The sequence below is a fragment of the Rhinoderma darwinii genome, chromosome 1 (genome assembly GCF_050947455.1).
Source record: "Rhinoderma darwinii isolate aRhiDar2 chromosome 1, aRhiDar2.hap1, whole genome shotgun sequence".
NCBI lineage: Eukaryota > Metazoa > Chordata > Amphibia > Anura > Rhinodermatidae > Rhinoderma > Rhinoderma darwinii.
In genome coordinates, this window is record NC_134687.1 from 164,395,831 (window position 1) to 164,417,777 (window position 21,947).

At 41.5% G+C, this 21,947-nt stretch overlaps 1 protein-coding gene across 1 annotated transcript in view; it reads right to left on the bottom strand.

Moving 5' to 3' along the window:
• LRIT3 (leucine rich repeat, Ig-like and transmembrane domains 3) overlaps nt 1–6,251 on the bottom strand; it is a 48,637-nt gene extending 42,386 nt beyond the window's left edge. Inside the window, exons 1-2 of the mRNA XM_075849346.1 lie at nt 6,221–6,251; nt 4,024–4,108 (exon numbers count right to left, since the gene is read on the bottom strand). Coding sequence (XP_075705461.1) covers nt 4,024–4,108; nt 6,221–6,251 — 116 coding nt within the window. The remainder of the gene's footprint in view (nt 1–4,023; nt 4,109–6,220) is intronic.
• Between the last annotated feature and the right edge of the window lie 15,696 nt (nt 6,252–21,947).

A 21,947-nucleotide genomic window follows, 5' to 3' on the forward strand; every position in this document is an offset into this window, starting at 1 on the left:
TACACAGCGTTCAATGAACGCTGTGTATAGGAATAGAGACAGCAGCAGCGGCGCTGTCTCTATTCCTCCCGGTGATCATGTGACTGGTCACATGATCACCGGGTGCCGTTAGTGACAGACTGTTGCTGGGTCTAACTAGACCCAGCACAGCCCTATTAGTGACAATCGTCACTATGAGAGGGCTGATTTCCCCTGTAACTGGGGCTGCTGTGCAGCCCCAGTTACAGTGGAAAAACCTGGTGTAAAATAAAGAAAAAATATATATAAAGTTCCCCAAAGGTCTTCTTTGACCTTTGGGGGACAGACCATAGTAATAAAAAAATAGTAAAGTAAAGTGCAAAAAAAAAAGAAATAATAAATACACATAAAATACCCAACCCAAAATAAAAACGTTCCCCCCCCCCCCGCCAATCATTGTTGTAACGCTAGCGCTGACCCAATAACCCTAATATAGACATGTAATATATTAAAATTTACGGTAAACAATGACGATTACAAATAAAAGGTCTATTTTAGGGTAAAACTGTGTTATTACCAAAAAAAATAGCTGAAACGTAAAAAAGGTTATTTTTTTACTATTATTTTCAAACTTTATGAATAAAAATTCTAAAATAGCAATTGTCTACGGAAAAAACGTCGCAAAAATCACGTCGTTTTTATTTATTTTTTATAAAAATGTGTGTTTGGTGCAACTTGTAATTCCGTTTTATTAAAAAATATTTTCACTTTTTGAGATACAGCTGCTTTGTATCCTGTATCCGTCAGGTCAGCAGGACTGACGGAATCAGTGAAACGGGCCCTGCGCTAAATTATAATCTTAGATGTGATAGATTTGAGGTGGATCCTGCGTGTCACTGATCCTGTCAGTCCTGCTGACCTGACGGATACAGGATACAAAGCAGCTGTATCTCAAAAAGTGAAAATATTTTTTAATGAAATCAATCAATCACACACATACTTATATATATATATATATAATATAAAGTTTTTAAATGTGTACATAACCTTGTGGCACTATATACAAGGGGGGGGCGCTGTGTGCCACTATATACAAGGGGGAGCGCTGTGTGCCACTATATACAAGGGGGAGCGCTGTGTGCCACTATATACAAGGGGGAGCGCTGTGTGCCACTATATACAAGGGGGAGCGCTGTGTGCCACTATATACAAGGGGGAGCGCTGTGTGCCACTATATACAAGGGGGAGCGCTGTGTGCCACTATATACAAGGGGGAGCGCTGTGTGCCACTATATACAAGGGGGAGCGCTGTGTGCCACTATATACAAGGGGGAGCGCTGTGTGCCACTATATACAAGGGGGAGCGCTGTGTGCCACTATATACAAGGGGGGGGGGGCTGTGTAGTGCTATCCACAGTGGTATGTGTGTGGCGCTCTTTATAGGGGGGGCTTTTTGGTGCTATTTACAAGGGGGAGGGCTGTGTGGCGCTCTCTACAGGGGGGCTGTATGGCACTATCTATAGGGGGCTGTGTGTAACGCTCTCTATGGGGGGGGATGTGTGATATATAGAGGGGGCTGTGTATGGCGATATCTATGGGGGTGTGTAATATCTACAGGGTTCTCTATGTGGCGCTATCTATGGGATTGTGTAATATCTACAGGGGCTGTGTGTGGCACTATGTACAGGGGGCTGTGTGTATGTGGTGTTTTACAGTGTATGGTATTATTATATTCAGGCGCGCAGTGTTTGGTGCTATTATATTTAGGGGTACAGTATGTGGCACCATGATAACTTTATTTTCGTTTATAGGTGTGGAAATGTTGGAAAAGTGAGGAGACGTCTGAGTGGCAAATTCTGCAGAAATGAGTCATGGCCGGGAGAAGTCGTCATGAGCGCTGGACCGGATGGAGAAGAAAAGAGGGAAAAAACTACTAGAATCTGAGACGTCGTCACCTGTGAGTCACTAGATTTATAGAGAATCTGTCACCTCTCCTGACATTTTTATTATAGGAATCCTTGTATTTCACAAAAAGTCTTTCTGCAGTCCAGGACTGATAGACAATTCCCCTTGTCAGGAGGACGTGTCCCTGCACAGTGTGATACTGTCAGTATGTAGGGACACCGCGCTGTGACAAGGGAAATTGTAACACTGTTAATGCTTGCCCAAAAAGGTAGTGTTAAAAATAGTTACGGCGCGGCAGGGTGGCGGTGAGGAAGGGGGGCCCAAGTTTGGGTAACAGCCCAGGGCCCATGGTCTACTTAATCTGCCACTGGGGATACACTATGTGTATATGATACTGTGTGGGGGCAGAATGGAGGCATGATACTCTGTGGGGGCATTATGGGGGCATCATAATGTGTGGGGACACTATGGAGGCATCATAATGTGTGAGGACACTATGGGGGCTCCATACTGTGTTGGGGCACTATGGTTGCATGATACTGTGCGCAGGCACTATGAGGGCATGATATTGTGTGGAGGCACTATGTGGGCATGATAATGTGTAGGGGCACTATGAAGGCATGATACTGTATATGAGCAGTACAAAGGCAGAAAACTGTGTGGGGGCAGTACGGGGCATGATACAGTGTGGGGGCACCACAGGGGTATGATACTGTGTAGGAGCACCCTGGGGCAGGATACTGTGTGGTGGCACTCTGAAGGCATGATAGTGTGTGGGGCACTCTAGGTGGGCATTATATTGTGTGGCGGCACTATGGGAGCTTGATACTGTGTGTGTGTGTGTGTGTGTGTGTGTGTGTGTGTGTGTGTGTGTGTGAACAACTGACACATAATACTATGCGAGGACATACTGGGGACATGATACAGTGTGAGGTGCACTAAGGGAGCATCATTACTGTGTAATGGCACTAAGACAGTATCATCACTGTGTGGGGACACTATTACTGTGGGCCACACAAAGAGGGCACTATGAAAGTGTGTGGCAACAAAATGGAACTGGGTGTGTATGGACATAGGTTGGGTGCGGGTTAGAGTCGTCGCTCTACATTTAAAAATTGTACCGCGACAAGCTGTCCGGTAAGTTGTCTCTCTTTGCGATCGTTTAAAGTTGGGAGGTATGACGTAGAGTTTTAAGAAAAGATGCTGCAGAATTGTTATTTTAAGGAAAATACAATTATTTACTAAAAGAGACCTTTCAGGAGAGCCGACAGGTCCTCTTTAAGGTGGGTACAGTAATAGGAAAACTATGAAGCAAAATGCAGCTGTTAGTCGAGGGTCTTCCATTGGTGAGAGTTTAATTGTGGAGGACCCCTTTGACTTTACCATGTTCCACTAACAACATATTTTTGCACATAGTTTGGCTCCTGAAAAAGTGAGCCCCAGCCATTTTATAGGGATGTTGGTGCCTTATATTATTGGTGGGAAATAGATATTTTATATCTATTTTGTTAATCTTGTTATCCTTATTAAACACAGTATTGATTATAAGCAAGGACTAAACTGAAATAAATGCTGCATATATCATCTATATATGTTATCAGTAGATGTGGAAAATAGTATATAGATATTGTTGGATTCAACAAAAAAAAGAGTCATAGTCACCATTACACAAAGCAATCATGTTTTACTATTTATTTGTAGGTTAAAGACCAGAGCTGAGACAGTCCATTTAACAGTCTATCTATCTATCTATCTATCTATCTATCTATCTATCTATCTATCTATCTATCTATCTCATATCTATCTATCTCATATCTATCTATCTCATATCTATCTATCTCATATCTATCTATCTATCTATCTATCTATCTATCTATCTATCTATCTATCTATCTATCTATCTATCTATCTATCTATCTATCTATCTATCTATCTATCTATCTATCTCATATCTATCTATCTATCTCATATCTATCTATCTATCTCATATCTATCTATCTCATATCTATCTATCTATCTATCTATCTATCTATCTATCTATCTATCTATCTATCTATCTATCTATCTATCTATCTATCTATCTATCTATCTCATATCTATCTATCTCATATCTATCTATCTATCTAATTTGTGCTGTTCATGTATCTTTAATGTACTTACCGTGCCCCAGTACCATCACTTCTCCCATGGAAAATACAAGTGCACTGAGATGGACAAAATGCCTCAACTTTGGCAAAAACCTGTACTGCAAAATAAAAGAAAATATATAGAATCATGGCTTCTGTGCAATTAGGGGGAAGTCAACCGATGTTGAGACTTCATTGTCCGAGCCATGCAAGTGTCGTTCTGAGAAAGGATACTGGGATGGTATGCACTCATTTAGTAATAGGAGATTACATGAGATTAACTGAGATCTAGAGTTACTTAACCTTCAAATGTGTTCTTCAAAGGATTGCATTGTCACAGGGTGCAAATATATGTTATATATGTATGCGCCATTGTGTATATAAAGGCAGTAATGGTGCAGTATAAAAATTATGTACTCACATAAGGTAAAGTGGAGTCCTCAGATGTGGCCACAATTACTACCTGTATACTAGATAATGTTGTGGGCATTCTCTGTTAAATATTTTGTAGTCAAGTTTCAAGTATGAGATAACCAGTCAAATTTAAATATTGTCAGCCAGAAACATTCTGCCTTTGAGATGACTGACATGTTTATACAAGCTGAAATTAAAAAAATATTTGATCGATACAAAGGTATCTTGATCTCAGTCACACTTTGATGACGCACCTGCCAAAAAATATAAGGGCTAGAGTAACTGCAGCACATTTTCCTGCAAATGTTTTACATTACTTTTTTATGGGCCCCAAAGTTCCAGAAAGTCAGTTACAAACGCCCCTGAGAGTGCCTAAGCCACAAGTGGGCCCTATAAGCATCACAACCAAAGGTGTACCATCCCCTGAAGAGCCTCGGCGACTGTATTACCCCACAAGTGCCTGACACAGATCTTAAGCGATAGTCCCAGCTGTGGGCTTACCATAGGCACCAACTTGGAGAACTACAATCCTGACGTTCCAACCCTAACAAAGGAAACTTGTGACCTACCAAACACTGCAAGCAGAGAGTTTGTTGAGTTTGGTTTTTTTTAATTAAAAAAATTATTGTACTGGGGGACTGGTAGTAAAGACTATCTATAGGACAGCCACAGAGTGACAGCCGCGAGCCGTGCACATGGCTGCGGACATTATTTTCAATGAGCCCGGACCGCCGAACACGGCCGTAATAAGACATCCCCGTTCTTTCTGCGGTGCGGGCTCCTGGGCCATGCACGGACCGTGAAAACCTCGGTCGTGTGAATGGCCCCAAAGGAATGAATTGGGCCGCAATTCTCCCGTGGATTTTTGGGGGAATTGCGGCCGCAAAAGCACGTTCATGTGCATGAGGCCTAAATATGAAGACAGAATAAGTAGGTTTGAATCTTTGTACTAAAATAATATGAATACAATTTTAACTCCTAACTGTGATGACTAAAAGATGCTTTTGGAAAGGAGAAGCAAGTAATATTGATATATACACTGAATGGTCACTGTATTAGAGAAGCCTGCCGTTTCACAATTGGAGCTTCTCTGTATGGAAATTCGACACGTGACTCCGGAGTGTAGCATAAAATCAATTGAGCAAGTTTTCTGTGGATCAGTTTGTGTGAATCCAAATTAGAATGGGAAAATCAAGAGATCTGACATGGTCATCGTTGTTAGATTAGCCGGGGCCAGTATTTTAAAAACTGCCAAAATTGTGGGATTTTCTTGTGCAGCAGTGTCAAGAGTATACCGATAATGGTGTGATCGATTAAAAACATCCAGCGGGGATCCTGTGGATGACAACAATTCGTCGATGAAAGGGATCGGAGTAGGATGTCAAGAATTGTTCTGATTAACAGGTAGTGCAGAGTCAAGCAAATTGCAGCCGAGTACAATGCTGGTGCTGCAACTAACGCGTCAGAATGCAAAACTTGTCGTTCCTTAGCACGGATAGGCTATAACAGCAGACAACCAGTTCGAGTGCCATTGCATTCTAAGGGAACCAGAAAGGCAAGATTCCAGTGGGCAAAAGTGTGCAAAGGAGCAAAAATGTGATCACTGAGCAGTGGAAAAATGTGGCCTGGTCACAGGAATCCAGATTTCAGATGGGAGAATCAGAATTTGGCGCAAAAAGAATGAATTAAGGGACCTTTCGCGTCAGGTGTCAACAGTTCAGGCTGGTCACGGTGGAGTAATAGAATGGGTAATGTTTTCTCTGCACACCCTGGTTCCTCTGATATCTGTGGATGGACATTTGAACAGTAGGGCTTACCTAAACATTGTGGTCGACCAAGTTCATCCATTCATGGCAGCTGGTAGAAGGGCACTTTAGCAACAACTTTGAGAAGCTATCCTCTCCACATGGGCCAACATTCCTGCAGAACAATTTTATCACCTAGTGGAATCTATGCCACAATGAATTGCTGCGGTTCTGAAGGCCAAAAAAGTTGCCATGTGCTGCTAGATGAGTGTCTTTAATAATAAATTGGCCATTGTAAAGTACACAAGCCACAAGGTGGCATAAGGAAGAGAGAGTGTCTAACATGTCTAGCAGGATGTGCCAAAAATGATCATGCAACGTGCACCACTGTAAATGCTTTGTCACAGTTTATGCCTGTTTGCTCTAGTTTTATTTAGACAATATTATTAAATCTGCCCCAATATGTTGTCTGGCTACATATAGAACAGTTTCCCAGTGTGTTTGAAAAATGTTGCCATCACACGTACACTTGTTTACATATGGCCCTTGATAATATAGGAAAGTCAGTATATGATTAATCCATTTCACAGCCTATCACCATGTTCCATGAGTTAGCAAAGACGTGCCAATTCTACAGGTTTTAGTAAACATCTCATTTCACATGCTATATCTTCACTGTTTGTGTAGTCGCTATAATTCATTGCTGCCTTCACTTATGGCATACCAGGAATATCTGTACAGCACTAGTTGTTCCCATCCCTGTCAAAAAGTGGAAAATACCTACGGACCCTCCTCCAAGCAGTAATTTCCCTGATATTCTAACTATTCCTGATAATGTAATGTTTAAAGAGGTATTAATAAAAATTAAGTACTATAGGTTAGTTTCTCTAAAATATTAATTGAAGTCTCACTGTTTCTGTTATGAAAAAATGGTTTGCCAGTATAACATTATTGCATCATGGAACTGATATCACTTAGGGGGAAATGTATTAATTTTTCTACACCAGTTTTCTGGCGTAGAAGAGTTGCAAACGGCTCAAAAGGTCCAACAAATTTACTATAATTTACACCAGAAGGTGGCGTAAATTATACTGGAGGCCTCCAACAGCTCCTTGCTGCCGTAGATTTAACTCAGTGACGCACAGACAGCCGAAGATGCGACAAATTTATTAAGAGGTGTCTGCCTCTTAATAAATGTGTCCCATCTTACTTCAGCTTTTTCCTATTAAGACTGGTGTACAAATTGACAATCTTAATAAATCCCCCCTAGTTTGTATGTGTTCTTTAAGGGTATGTCAAAATGTGGCTAATAAGTACCCTTATGGTAAGTAACTGTCGGCCGACTGTTATTTCTCCAGACTCACCCACAAATATGCACGCTCGGCTTGCATGTTTATATTAATGTGGAGAGGTCATCGGCTTTTCTCCTTAGGTTACCAAGGATCAACTTAGGGTGAAATTCAACATGCCCGATCCTTTCCCCTCCCCCCAGAATCTGCCATCAGAGGACAGTCTAGTGGCCCCCATAGACATTAAATGTTTGGCAGATCCAGACGGTTCGTCCATGTTTTATTAAATGGGTATGTGCACTCGTAGATTGAAGCCAGGCAGCCATGAGTCGACGTGCTAGTCAAACGTGTTATTGGAAACATCTGACTGCAATATTCAACCTGGTGTATGAAATGCCAGTCTTAAATAAATTCCCTGCATTGTTTGTATGTGTTCGCTAAGGGTGGGTTGAAATGTGTCTGATAAGCAACAAAGGAAAGGGGAGCAATTGAAAGTGTCGGAGGGTGGCAGGTGTGAGACACAAACTGGCTGTGTAGGGGCAGGGCGGAGATAGTAGGTGGGCAGAGGCTCTGTCAGAGGACAAGGGGGAGAGACTAGGTGGGCAGGGGCTCTGTGGGAGAGGAGATGGTTAAGACTGAGAGCCGAAAGTGGCAGAGGTAGGAGTGGGTCCAGGGGGAATACGCACCCTGAAGGGGGCTCTATGGAGGGGCAGAAGGAGACAAGTGGGCAGGGGCAATGAGGGAGGCCGAAGAGGGAGACAGTATGTGTGCAGGAAGCAACATAAATAAAATCATTGCACAGAAGCTGCTGCTTTTACACAGCAGAGTTACTCACCAAGTTGCAGTGTTGGCTGCTGCTTCTGGATCCTGCAGATTCTATGATCTTCCACCGCCGCAGAAAGCCTGGACAAAGTCTCCGCCTCCTCCTCACACGTGGCATTCACGTCACCTGCGTAGACACCAGACGAGATGGCAAAATTTATTCGGACCCCTAAATTAATTCAGAATCCCGATCAGACCCAAAAATACAGACCACACACCAGACCCCCACTTTAATTCAGACCCCCGACCAGACACCTAAATTAATTCAGACCCCTAACCAGACCCTAAATTAATTCAGACCCCCGATCAGACCCCTAAACAAATACAGACCCCAGACCCCTACATTAATTCAGACCAGAGACCAGGCACTAAATTAATTCAGACCCTCGACCAGACAACTAAGTTAATTGAGACCCCTGACCAGACCCCTAAATTAATTCATACCACAGACCAGACTCCTAAATTAACTCAGACCCCCCATCAGACTCCTAAATAAATACAGACCCTACATTAATTCAGACCACAGACCAGACCTCCACATTAATTCAGACCTCAGTCCAGAACTCTAAATTAATACAGACCTCAGATTAGACCCCTACAATAATTCAGACCCCAGACCAAACCCCAAAATTATACAAACCCCAGACCAGACCGCTAAATGTATACAGACCGATATCAGACCCCGAAATAATTTAAATCTCAAATTAATTCAGACCGCCAACCAGGCCCCCAAATTACTTTACAACCCAGACCAGACCCCAAAAAAAGTTCAGATCCCAGACCTGACCACTATGTACTTACCGTTCCCAGGTTTTTTTGCCTTCACTTCCAGCTGGCTGCCCTTTTCTCTGGGTGCCTCATCACTTCTGACACTTCACTGGCCTGGCCAGGGTCAGGACCTAGGAAACCAGCAATAGTTCGTTTGGAAATGAGAATAAAATGGGGCCCATTCCTTTCTCCAAACTAATTACCGCTGAGGGGTAATTTTGATCGGCGGTGGGAAGCAGACGGCGGACAGACCCCGTGGCCGGCAACTGGTACTAATGGTGGCACTGGTTGCAGAGACAGGTAGTGCGGACAAAGTTTTACTGAGACTTGGACATTCACATAACACAGTCTCTGTCACAAATGAAACTTATTTACAGCGATTGGCTATGACGATTTTTAGCTCTCAATACAATTGTATCCTGCAGTCACTGCTCAGTGGATTCCGCACTGCTCGGCATAACTCGGATACATGCAGGCATGTCCTAACAGAATAATGCCCAACGCTTTGGCACCACAAACCTCACCTTAACAGTGCCATGCGAAAGTATTTAACCCTTGGTGTTTATTCTGTTTTGTTGCACGATAACCTTGAATTTAAATGAATTTATGGGGCTTTGTAACATTTAATTTACACAATATGCCTAAAAATCTGAAGGTGCTAAATATTTTCTACTGTGACATAATTAAAAAAACTTTAATGTGCATAAGTATTTACCCACTTAAAGTCAATACTATGTGGAGCAACCTTTTTCTGCAATTTCACACGCAAGTCTCTTGGGGTTTGTCTTTCTTAGCTTAGCACATCTAGACAATGGGATTTTTGCTCATTATTCCAGGCACAACTCCTACAACTCCTTCCAGTTACATGGGTTGCATTGGTGAACAACATTCTTCAAGTCATGCCACACATTCTCAATTGGATTGATGTCTGGGCTGTGACTAGGTCATTCCAATACATTTAAATGTTTCCCCTCATACCCGTCCAGTGTAGCTTTAGCAGTATTTTTAGGATCATTGTCTTGCTGGAAGGTGAATCCCTGTCCTAGTCTCAAACGGACAGACTGTAACAGGTTTTCCTTAAGAATTGCCCTGCATTTACCGCCATCCATCTTTACTTCTTTCCCGTTTTCCTGTCCCTGACAATAAAAAGCATGATACCATCCCCACCATACTGCACTGTGGGAATGGTGTTTTTGGAGTGTTGGGTCTGTACCACACATAGCATTTCCCATCATAAAGAAAAGTAATCATAACTTTTGCTAATAATCAACAGCCAAGCTCTATAAACTTATACTTTTCCTCTGAAGTTTATTGTATGTACTCTTGCTAGCTAAGGTGGTTTAAAAACATTATTCTCTGACTGGTGGCCTCCCAACAGGCCTACAAAGCCATTTCAAGAGGAAAATGCCAAATGAACCCTTTCATCACCAAGGGTCATTGATGCACCAGTGTCCAGGTGAAATATTCCATTTCTGATATACACTTCTTTATACGATAATACCTTTGCAACTGCATTAATTATCGCAAGTATTTTTACTTTGTTTTTTACAAGACTTATGAGGCTTTAATTTTCTAGATTAGTTTAATTAATTCCATGTTCTTTATTTTTATTATGAGCAGACCAATCACGAAATTTTTTTTAAAAAAGAAACTTTTTTGTATTTTTTATATATATATATATATATATATATATATATATATATATATATATATATATATATATATATATATATATATTTGTCTATGTTATATGTATGTACACTACCGTTCAAAAGTTTAGGGTCACTTAGAAATTTCCTTATTTTTGCAAGAAAAGCACAGTTTTTTTCAATGAAGATAACATTAAATTAATCAGAAATACACTCTATACATTGTTAATGTGCTAAATGACTATTCTAGCTGCAAACGTCAGGTTTTTAATGCAATATCTACATAGGTGTATAGAGGCCCATTTCCAACAACCATCGCTCCAGTGTTCTAATGGTACATTGTGTTTGCTAACTGTGTTAGAAGGCTAATGGATGATTAGAAAACACTTGAAAACCCTTGTGCAATTATGTTAGCACCGCTGTAAACAGTTTTGCTGTTTAGAGGAGCTATAAAACTGACCTTCCTTTGAGCTAGTTGAGAATCTGGAGCGTTACATTTGTGGGTTCGATTAAACTCTCAAAATGGCTACAAAAAGAGAGCTTTCATGTGAAACTCGACAGTCTATTCTTATTCTTAGAAATGAAGGCTATTCCATGCGAGAAATTGCCAAGAAACTGAAGATTTACTACAACTGTGTGTACTACTCCCTTCAGAGGACAGCACAAACAGGCTCTAACCAGAGTAGAAAGAGAAGTGGGAGGCCCCGCTGCACAACTGAGCAACAAGACAAGTACATTAGAGTCTCTAGTTTGAGAAATAGATGCCTCACAGGTCCTCAACTGGCAGCTTCATTAAATAGTACCCGCAAAATGCCAGTGTCAACGTCTACAGTGTAGAGGCGACTCCGGGATGCTGGCCTTCAGGGCAGAGTGGCAAAGAAAAAGCTATATCTGAGACTGGCTAATAAAAGGAAAAGATTAATATGGACAAAAGCACACAGACATTGGACAGAGGAAGATTGGAAAAAAGTGTTATGGACAGACGAATCGAAGTTTGATGTGTTTGGATCACACAGAAGAACATTTGTGAGATGCAGAACAACTGAAAAGATGCTGGAAGAGTGCCTGACGCCATCTGTCAAGCATGGTGAAGGTAATGTGATGGTGTGGGGTTGCTTTGGTGCTAGTAAAGTGGGAGATTTGTACAAGGTAAAAGGGATTTTGAATAGGGAAGGCTATCACTCCATTTTGCAACGCCATGCCATACCCTGTGGACAGCGACACAAAGAATGCTCCATTTGCAGCAATTACAGCATTGCAGACCTTTGGCATTCTAGCTGTTAATTTGCTGAGGTAATCGGGAGAAATTTCACCCCATGCTTCCAGAAGGCCCTTCCACAAGTTGGATTGGCTTGATGGGCACTTCTTGCATACCATACGGTCAAGCTGCTCCCACAACAGCTCTATGGGGTTGAGATCTGGTGACTGCGCTGGCCACTACATTACAGATAGAATACCAGCTGCCTGCTTCTTCCCTAAATAGTTCTTGCATAATTTGGAGGTGTGCTTTGTGTCATTGTCCTGTTGTAGGAGGAAATTGGCTTTAATCAAGCGCTGTCCACAGGGTATGGCATTGCGTTGCAAAATGGAGTGATAGCCTTCCTTATTCAAAATCCCTTTTACCTTGTACAAATCTCCCACTTTATCAGCACCAAAGCAACCCCAGACCATTACATTACCTCCACCATGCTTGACAGATGGTGTCAGGCACTCTTCCAGCATCTTTTCAGTTGTTCTGCGTCTCACAAATGTCCTTCTGTGTGATCCAAACACCTCAAACTTCGATTCGTCTGTCCATAACACTTTTTTCCAATCTTCCGCTGTCCAATGTCTGTGTGCTTTTGCCCATATTAATCTTTTCCTTTTATTAGCCAGTCTCAGATATGGCTTTTTCTTTGCCACTCTGCCCTGAAGGCCAGCATCTCAAACTAGAGACTCTAATGTACTTGTCTTGTTGCTCAGTTGTGCAGCGGGGCCTCCCACTTCTCTTTCTACTCTGGTTAGAGCCTGTTTGTGCTGTCCTCTGAAGGGAGTAGTGCACACCGTTGTAGGAAATCTTCAGTTTCTTGGCAATTTCTCGCATGGAATAGCCTTCATTTCTAAGAACAAGAATAGACTGTCGAGTTTCACATGAAAGCTCTCTTTTTCTAGCCATTTTGAGAGTTTAATCGAACCCACAAATGTAATGCTCCAGATCCTCAACTAGCTCAAAGGAAGGTCAGTTTTATAGCTCCTCTAAACAGCAAAACTGTTTACAGCGGTGCTAACATAATTGCACAAGAGTTTTCAAGTGTTTTCTAATCATCCATTAGCCTTCTAACACAGTTAGCAAACACAATGTACCATTAGAACACTGGAGTGATGTTTGCTGGAAATGGGCCTCTATACACCTAAGTAGATATTGCATTAAAAACCAGACGTTTGCAGCTAGAATAGTCATTTAGCACATTAACAATTTATAGAGTGTATTTCTGATTAATTTAATGTTATCTTCATTGAAAAAAACTGTGCTTTTCTTGCAAAAATAAGGACATTTCTAAGTGACCCTAAACTTTTGAACGGTAGTGTATATATATATATATATATATATATATACAGTGAAGGAGATAAGTATTTGATCCCTTGCTGATTTTGTAAGTTTGCCCACTGTCAAAGACATGAACAGTATAGAATTTTTAGGCTAGGTTAATTTTACCAGTGAGAGATAGATTATATATAAAAAAAACAGAATATCACATTGTCAAAATTATATATATTTATTTGCATTGTGCACAGAGAAATAAGTATTTGATCCCTTTGGCAAACAAGACTTAATACTTGGTGGCAAAACCCTTGTTGGCAAGCACAGCAGTCAGACGTTTTTTATAGTTGATGATGAGGTTTGCACACGTTAGATGGAATTTTGGCCCACTCCTCTTTGCAGATCATCTGTAAATCATTACGATTTCGAGGCTGTCTCTTGGTAACTCGGATCTTCAGCTCCCTCCATAAGTTTTCAATGGGATTAAGGTCTGGAGACTGGCTAGGCCACTCCATGACCTTAATGTGCTTCTTTTTGAGCCACTCCTTTGTTGCCTTGGCTGCATGTTTCGGGTCATTGTTGTGCTGGAAGACCCAGCCACGAGCCATTTTTAATGTCCTGGTGGAGGGAAAGAGGTTGTCACTCAGGATTTGACGGTACATGGCTCCATCCATTCTCCCATTGATGCGGTGAAGTAGTTCTGTGCCCTTAGCAGAGAAACACCCCCAAAACATAATGTTTCCACCTCCATGTTTGACAGTGGGGACAGTGTTCTTTGGGTCATAGGCAGCATTTCTCTTCCTCAAAACACGGCGAGTTGAGTTAATGCCAAAAAGCTAAATTTTAGTCTCATCTGACCACAGCACCTTCTCCCAATCACTCTCAGAATCATCCGGATGTTCATTTGCAAACTTCAGACGGGCCTGTACATGTGCCTTCTTGAGCAGGGGGACCTTGCGGGCACTGCAGGATTTTAATCCATTATGGCGTAATGTGTTACCAATGGTTTTCTTGGTGACTGTGGTCCCAGCTGCCTTGAGATCATTAACAAGTTCCCCCCGTGCAGTTTTCGGCTGGGCTCTCACCTTCCTCAGGATCAAGGATACCCCACGAGGTGAGATTTTGCATGGAGCCCCAGATCGATGTCGATTGACAGTCATTTTGTATGTCTTCCATTTTCTTACTATTGCACCAACAGTTGTCTCCTTCTCACCCAGCGTCTTACTTATGGTTTTGTAGCCCATTCCAGCCTTGTGCAGGTCTATGATCTTGTCCCTGACATCCTTAGAAAGCTCTTTGGTCTTGCCCATGTTGTAGAGGTTAGAGTCAGACTGATTAATTGAGTCTGTGGACAGGAGTCTTTTATACAGGTGACCATGTAAGACAGCTGTCTTTAATGCAGGCACCAAGTTGATTTGGAGCGTGTAACTGGTCTGGAGGAGGCTGAACTCTTAATGGTTGGTAGGGGATAAAATACTTATTTCTCTGTGCACAATGCAAATAAATATATATAATTTTGACTATGTGATTTTCTGTTTGTTTTTTTTATATATAATCTATCTCTCACTGGTAAAATTAACCTAGCCTAAAAATTCTAGACTGTTCATGTCTTTGACAGTGGGCAAACTTACAAAATCAGCAAGGGATCAAATACTTATTTCCTTCACTGTATATATATATATATATATATATATATATATATATATATATATATATATATATATATATATATATATATATATATATATACACTGTTGCAGCTCTGTAACTATGAGTCGTCTTCTCTCTCCATCAGCCTGGATCGCTGTGAGGGGAGAGTGAAGAAGGCTTTAATCAACTGACAGTAAAAGAAAACAGCCATTAAAAAATGGGTCTACTGTCAGTTTTTTATGGTAGTTTTGCCTTTTATGGCCGTTTTGCCTCAGTATGTTTCAAAAGTTTCTTCCATTTCCCAGATATCTGACAGTTTTTAACTGCTATTTGTCATTCCTTTGCCATCTGTTTTTCATGGTCGTCAGAAAAACTGATTAATTTCTTTTGTCTGGGTTTTTTTTTGTCCTAACCCCCTGAAAACACCACAGTGCCCAGGTAGATAGTGCCACAGTGCCCACTGTAAATATTGTCTATATAGACAGTGCCAGTGCCCACATATATAGTGCCTGCTGAAGGAGCATACCACAGTGTCCATATAGTGTCACAGTGACCACTGTAGATAGTGCCCACATATAGAGTGCCAGTGCCCACATAGGTCGTGCCACAGAGTGCCCATGTAGATAGTGCAACAGTGTCCCTTGTAGATAGTGCCAAAGTGCTGGGGTAAACACTGCCACCCCACTCCCCCCCTGTAGATAGCGCCACACCCTTCTGTAAATAGCACCACTGAAGCTACCGCTAAGAGCGGAATCCCTTGCCAGAATGTTGCCGGCGCTCTGGCCGGGGATTCCGCTCCTAGAGGGAGCCCCCGACGTCACTGTCCATATATGGACAGTGACGTCAAAGGTTCCCACTAGGAGCGAAATTCCCGGCCAAAGTGTTTCCGACGCTCTGGCCAGGGATTCGGCTTCTAGAGGGAGCCGCTGATGTTACTGTCCATATATGGACAGTGACGTCAGGGACTCCTGCGGGAGCGGAATCCCTGGCCTCTGCATTTCTGACACTCTGGCCAGAGATTCCCCTCTTATAGGGAGTCTCTGACGTCACGCTCCATATATGGACAGTGATGTCAGGGGCTCCCTCTAGGAGCAGAAACTTTTTTAATAGATGGAACCATGAAATCTGAAGGAGTCTCCTCTTTTCCACATGTCTGAGGCTTGGATAAGTTATTTGGCATGTGGTATCAGAAACCAGGCACATTTTCCTATATCCATCGCAGTGTGGACATGAATAAGTAAGTGATTGATATTCGTAGACTTCTGGATTCTGTACAATTTTGGACTATCTATATTTTAGCATTTTCATTTAAGTCTGTCATACCACAATCCAGTCAAAGTATTACATAAGGCCACATTATGTAAAAGGAGTTAGTGCTAGTTAAAAGTGGGGCTGTCAGGATGATTAAAGTCATGTATGAGGGGTAAATGACACTACCCTGGTTTTCCCCCAGAGTAATTCTTTAAAAATTAGATGGCTGGGGAGATATATGGCCAGAGTTTAACTTTAATTTAGTAGAGAATTTAGAAGTGAATTAAAGGGGTATTCCCAACTAATGTCACAGTATATCATATCATTAGGATATGCCATAACATAATGAACAAAAGGGATAAAACCACTGGGGCCCCCACCAATCATAAGAGCAAAGGGACCAGTATCCTTCAACTTATTCCCCGTACAATGGTGCTCTGGGCCACAAGCTGCGCCGGGAACTGCAACACAGCCTCATTCAGGTGAATGAGGCTGTGTTGTAGTTTACTGCACAGCGGTTGCCAATGAGCATCATAATGCAAGGAAAATCTGTGCAGATCATTCTGAGGATCGGTGAGGCTTCTGGCAGTCGTTCTCTCACAGATCCTAGTAATATGCCATCACTTAATATTGTGGGGAAAATTCTTTAATAGAAAAATAAATCAGAATGAAAGGACAGGTAAATAGTGTAAGATTAAAACAGGTACAATGTAAGATGGTATTCTATATACTTTTACATGATAAATATAAACTCTACAACTCATTTATAACATCATACGTGGACACCAAACTTTGTTTAAATTTCATGAAAGTTACATAAATTGCAATTAATCAGCAAAAGGACTAAAAACAGTCATTATTACTATAATTTAAAAGTAAACATATATTACAATGTATATAAATATGTACACTAGTTTACAACCACAGTTTCTAATGTAACAACAGCAAATAATGTCTTTATTCTTTAAGTGTTGCCTACTTTGCATATAATAAAATGAAAAGGATTTGATGTCTCCTCACACTTCTGTTTGACTTAAAGGGGTTTTCCAGGGACACTAATTTTTTCCAGGCAGGCAGTGCACGAGCACTGAGAAGTTTCATTAATGAGAAGAAAATGGGGCAGGCATTGAGGCGTAAGCAAAGAATTCAACGGGGCGGGCATTGAGGAGACTGTGGACCAATAGAATGCCTCAAACCCAGGTATATGTCAGAAGTCATGGATTTTAAGGCATTCTATTGGTCCACAGCCTCTTCAATGTCCGCTCTGTTCATTCTTTGTTTCTGCTTCAATAGCGGCACCATTTTCATCAGTGCCCGCAAGCTGCCTGCCCCGATGGCATCTACAATGATGGGGATTACATATATTTACGGATGATGGGGATTACATATATACAGGGATGATGGGGATCACATTAGATATCTGAGGTGCGGTCATGTGATTCTGTGACGGCACCTCAGATAAAGCAGGTGGGCGTGATAAGCCAAAGGAGAACTAGTGGGGAGGGCCAATAGACACATAGAGGGGGCGGAATAATTAGTAAAGAACAGCCCTGTGCCGTTACGTAGGTCAGTGAGGTATCGACACAGGACTGTGTGTATAATAACGCTCCTGCACGAGCCTGTGTAGGAAGAAAAAAGATGAAAAGCAGAACTTCCGGCAGGGCAGAGGTAGGGCAGAGGCAGGGTGAATAGGAAGAAAAGTGTTCAGATTTAATACAAACTGTATATTAGGAACTTTTTTCAAAATTTACATAGAGTATTAGTTAAAAAATGTTATGTCTCTGTAAAACCCTTTTAAGGCATAACTGAGGGCATAACTGTGGTATATTGTTGGGCTTTTGTTTGTGACATTTCACTGTACAGTAATTATAGAACCCATGTCCATGAAGTAAGTTCATAGACATTCACAAACATAGATACATACATAAACATATAACTGGCTTGTACGTACATACAAATGAGTAATATACATACACACATACATATATGAAGGCAGGGTCATGCAGACACAACTATATAATCGCAAGGCTCAGCCTGCGACAGTAGTTGTGATCTGCACGGATGTTCAGCCTTTGGCTTTTGGTGGTAATTTGTATAGACAGTCATTGATGGAGGTCCGCTAGTAGCATGAGTAGGTGATATGCAGTGTTTTTCAGAGGTAGTTGGTGCAGAGGTTGCAGTTGCACATGGGCTCTAGGGCTTGAGGGGGCCCCAACAGCTACTCTGCCACATAAGAGAATACTAGTTTTTATTCTCCGTACTGTGACATATGCAGTATCCTTGTGTTATGATGATGTATGTATTATCACTGTGCCATGACATCAGTGTCGTCCTTAGCCATTAGCTGTGACATCACTGTATGATTTTTTTCCCCATACTGTGACATCCCTGTGTTTATTAACTCTTTAGTATTTATTATCTATGTACTCTGACATCACTGTTTTTTATTCCTGTTTTGTACATTACTCCTATATAGTGATACACAGGGCCGGCCTTAGGATAGATGGTGCCCTGTTCGAAATTTTCTTTCGGCACCCCACCCCATCATAAAAGAAAAAGTCCCAAAGAGTATAATGCCCCCACACAGCATATTGCCCCACACATCGTACAATGCCCCCAACACAGTATAATGTCCCCCAAGAGTCCCCACAAAGTATGAATAATGCCTTGGAGGCCCAGAGTGTGAGTGCTGGTTGATTTTCAGTCTCCACCGGGCGGTCCTTCTCTGCTTCAGCCCCGGCGCTGCACTGAGTCTGACATACATTGCATTGTCACGTGTCAGTTTCAGTGCATTGCCAGCTCTGGAGCAGAGAAGAACCGCCCGGACCGGAAGGCAGCTGCAGAATTGCCGGGACCAGGAGCCAGGGCCGGTTTTAGACAAAGTGTGGACAAAGGGTTAGACAATACTGTTACTGAATAATACCTCCACACTATAACCACATAGTGACTGAATAATACCCCCATACTGTTACTGAATAATACTGCCACACCATAACCATAGTGACTGAATAATACCCCCATACTGTTACTGAATAATACCACTACACCATAACTACATAGTGACTGAATAATATCCCCATACTGTTACTGAATAATACAGTCACACCATAACTACATAGTGACTGAATGATACCCCCATACTGTTACTGAATAATACCACCACACCATAACCACATAGTGACTGAATAATACCCCCATACTGTTACTGAATAACACCTCCACACCATAACTACATAGTGACTGAATAATATCCCCATACTGTTACTGAATAATACCGCCACACCATAACCACATAGTGACTGAATAATATCCCCATACTGTTACTGAATAATACCGCCACACCATAACCACAGTGACTGAATAATACCCCCATACTGTTACTGAATAACACCTCCACACCATAACTACATAGTGACTGAATAATACCACCATACTGTTACTGAATAATACCTCCACACCATAACCACATAGTGACTGAATAATACCCCCGTACTGTTACTGAATAATACCCCCATACTGTTACGGAATAATACCTCCACATCATAACCGCACAGTGACTGACTAATACCCCCATGCAGTTACTGAATAATACCACCACACCATAACCACATAGTGACTGAATAATACCCCTATACTGTTACTGAATAATACCTCCACACCATAACTACATAGTGACTGAATGATACCCCCACACCATAACCCCATAGTGACTGAATAATACCCCCATACTGTTACTGAATAACACCTCCACACCATAACTACATAGTGACTGAATAATGCCACCATACTGTTACTGAATAATACCTCCCACTATAACCATATAGTGACTGAATAATACCCCCGTACTGTTACTGAATAATATCCCATACAGTTTCTGAATAATATTGCCACACCATAGCCATATAGTGACTGAATAATACCCCCATACTTTTACTGAATAATACCTCCACACCATAAGGCCCCATGCACACGACCGTAAAATCGCCCGTAATTACGGTCTGTAATTACAGACCCATTCATTTCTATGGCTGACGGACACCTTCCCGTATGTCTACGGGAGGATGTCCGTGACGTAGAAACCACCCGAAAAAAATAGGACATATCCTATTTTTTTATTTTGCGGATCGTGCTCCTATACTTTATAAAGGGAGCACGGCCCGTAAAAACGTCCGGTTGTCTGAGACTGTCCGCGGCCGGGCGTGCCCGTAATTACGGGTCGTAACTATGGGCACAGTCGTGTGCATGAAGTCTTACTACATAGTTACTGAATAATACCCCATACTGTTACTAAATAATACCTCCACACCATAACTACATGGTGACTGAATAATACCCCCATACTATTACTGAATACCGCCACACCATAACCACATAGTGACTGAATAATACCAGCATACTGTTACTGAATGAAAACCACCACACCATAACCACATAGTGACTGAATAATACCCCCATACTGTTACTGAATAATACTGCCACACCATAACCATATAGTGACTGAATAATATTCCATACTGTTTCTGAATAATACTGCCACACCATAGCAACTGAATAATACCCCCATACTTTTACTTAATAATACCTCCACACCATAATCACATAGTGACTGAATAATACCGCCATACTGTTACTGAATAATACCACCACACCATAACCACATAGTGACTGACTAATATCCCCATACTGTTACTGAATAATACCGCCACACCATAACCACATAGTGACTGAATAATACTCCCATACTGTTACTGAATAATACCGCCACACCATAACCACATAGTGACTGAACAATACCACCATACTGTTACTGAATAATACTGCCACACCATAACCACATAGTGACTGAACAATACCACCATACTGTTACTGAATAATAGTGCCACAATATAACCACATAGTGACTGCATAATACCCCAGTTACTGAATAAAAAACACTTAACAAAGACCAATATTACCACCATATAGAAAAAAGCAGAGGATTGGAGCAGCACTGTGAACAAATGCCTGACTAGGCTGGTGCAAAGCTTCAAAAATAAAGGAGTGACCTCTCCTTATGTGTTAGATATCCAAAAAATAGAACGTGAAGCAGCACTCAAAGTGAATTTATTCATCCAACATGGAACCACAACGTTTCACCTCTATGAAGGCATTTTCACTTGACCAGTCTTACTAATAGTTTTTTTTGTGTTTCTGTTTTTTTACAGGTTCGGTCATTGGACTACGTTGGATTGGAGGACTACTTCGATAACAGCTTTTTTATTATAAATAAAATGGTTAATGAGGGTTGTGTGATTCTGTCTGCTGGGCCATGTATCTAAGCCAATCACATGGTAGGCTTAGATACAGGGCCCATGTGTGATCCTGTCTGATGGGCCCTGTATATAAGCCTACCACACGGTAGGCTTATATACAGGGCCCCAGCAGACAGTAATCTTATACTGTATAAGATTACTGTCTGCTGTACCCTGTATCTATGCCTACCTTGCGGTAGGATTATATACTGGGTCCAACAGACAGTATCACACATGGGCCCTGTATCTAAGCCTACCGCATGTGTTACTAATCGTTTTTTTTGTGTTTCTGTTTTTTTACAGGTTCGGTCGTTGGACTACGTTGGATTGGAGGACTACTTTGATAACAGCTTTTTTATTATAAATAAAATGGTTAATGAGGGTTGTGTGTTTTTTGTTTTATTTCAATAAAATATTTTTTCTATGTCTTTGTGTGTTTTTTTAACTTTATTACTACCGCCTTATTAATGGCCGCCGGCTGATTGACAGCGTCCATTACCAAGGCGGGACTTAGTGTTAGTCGGTGCAGAGGCTAACACTAAGGGTATGTGCACACAC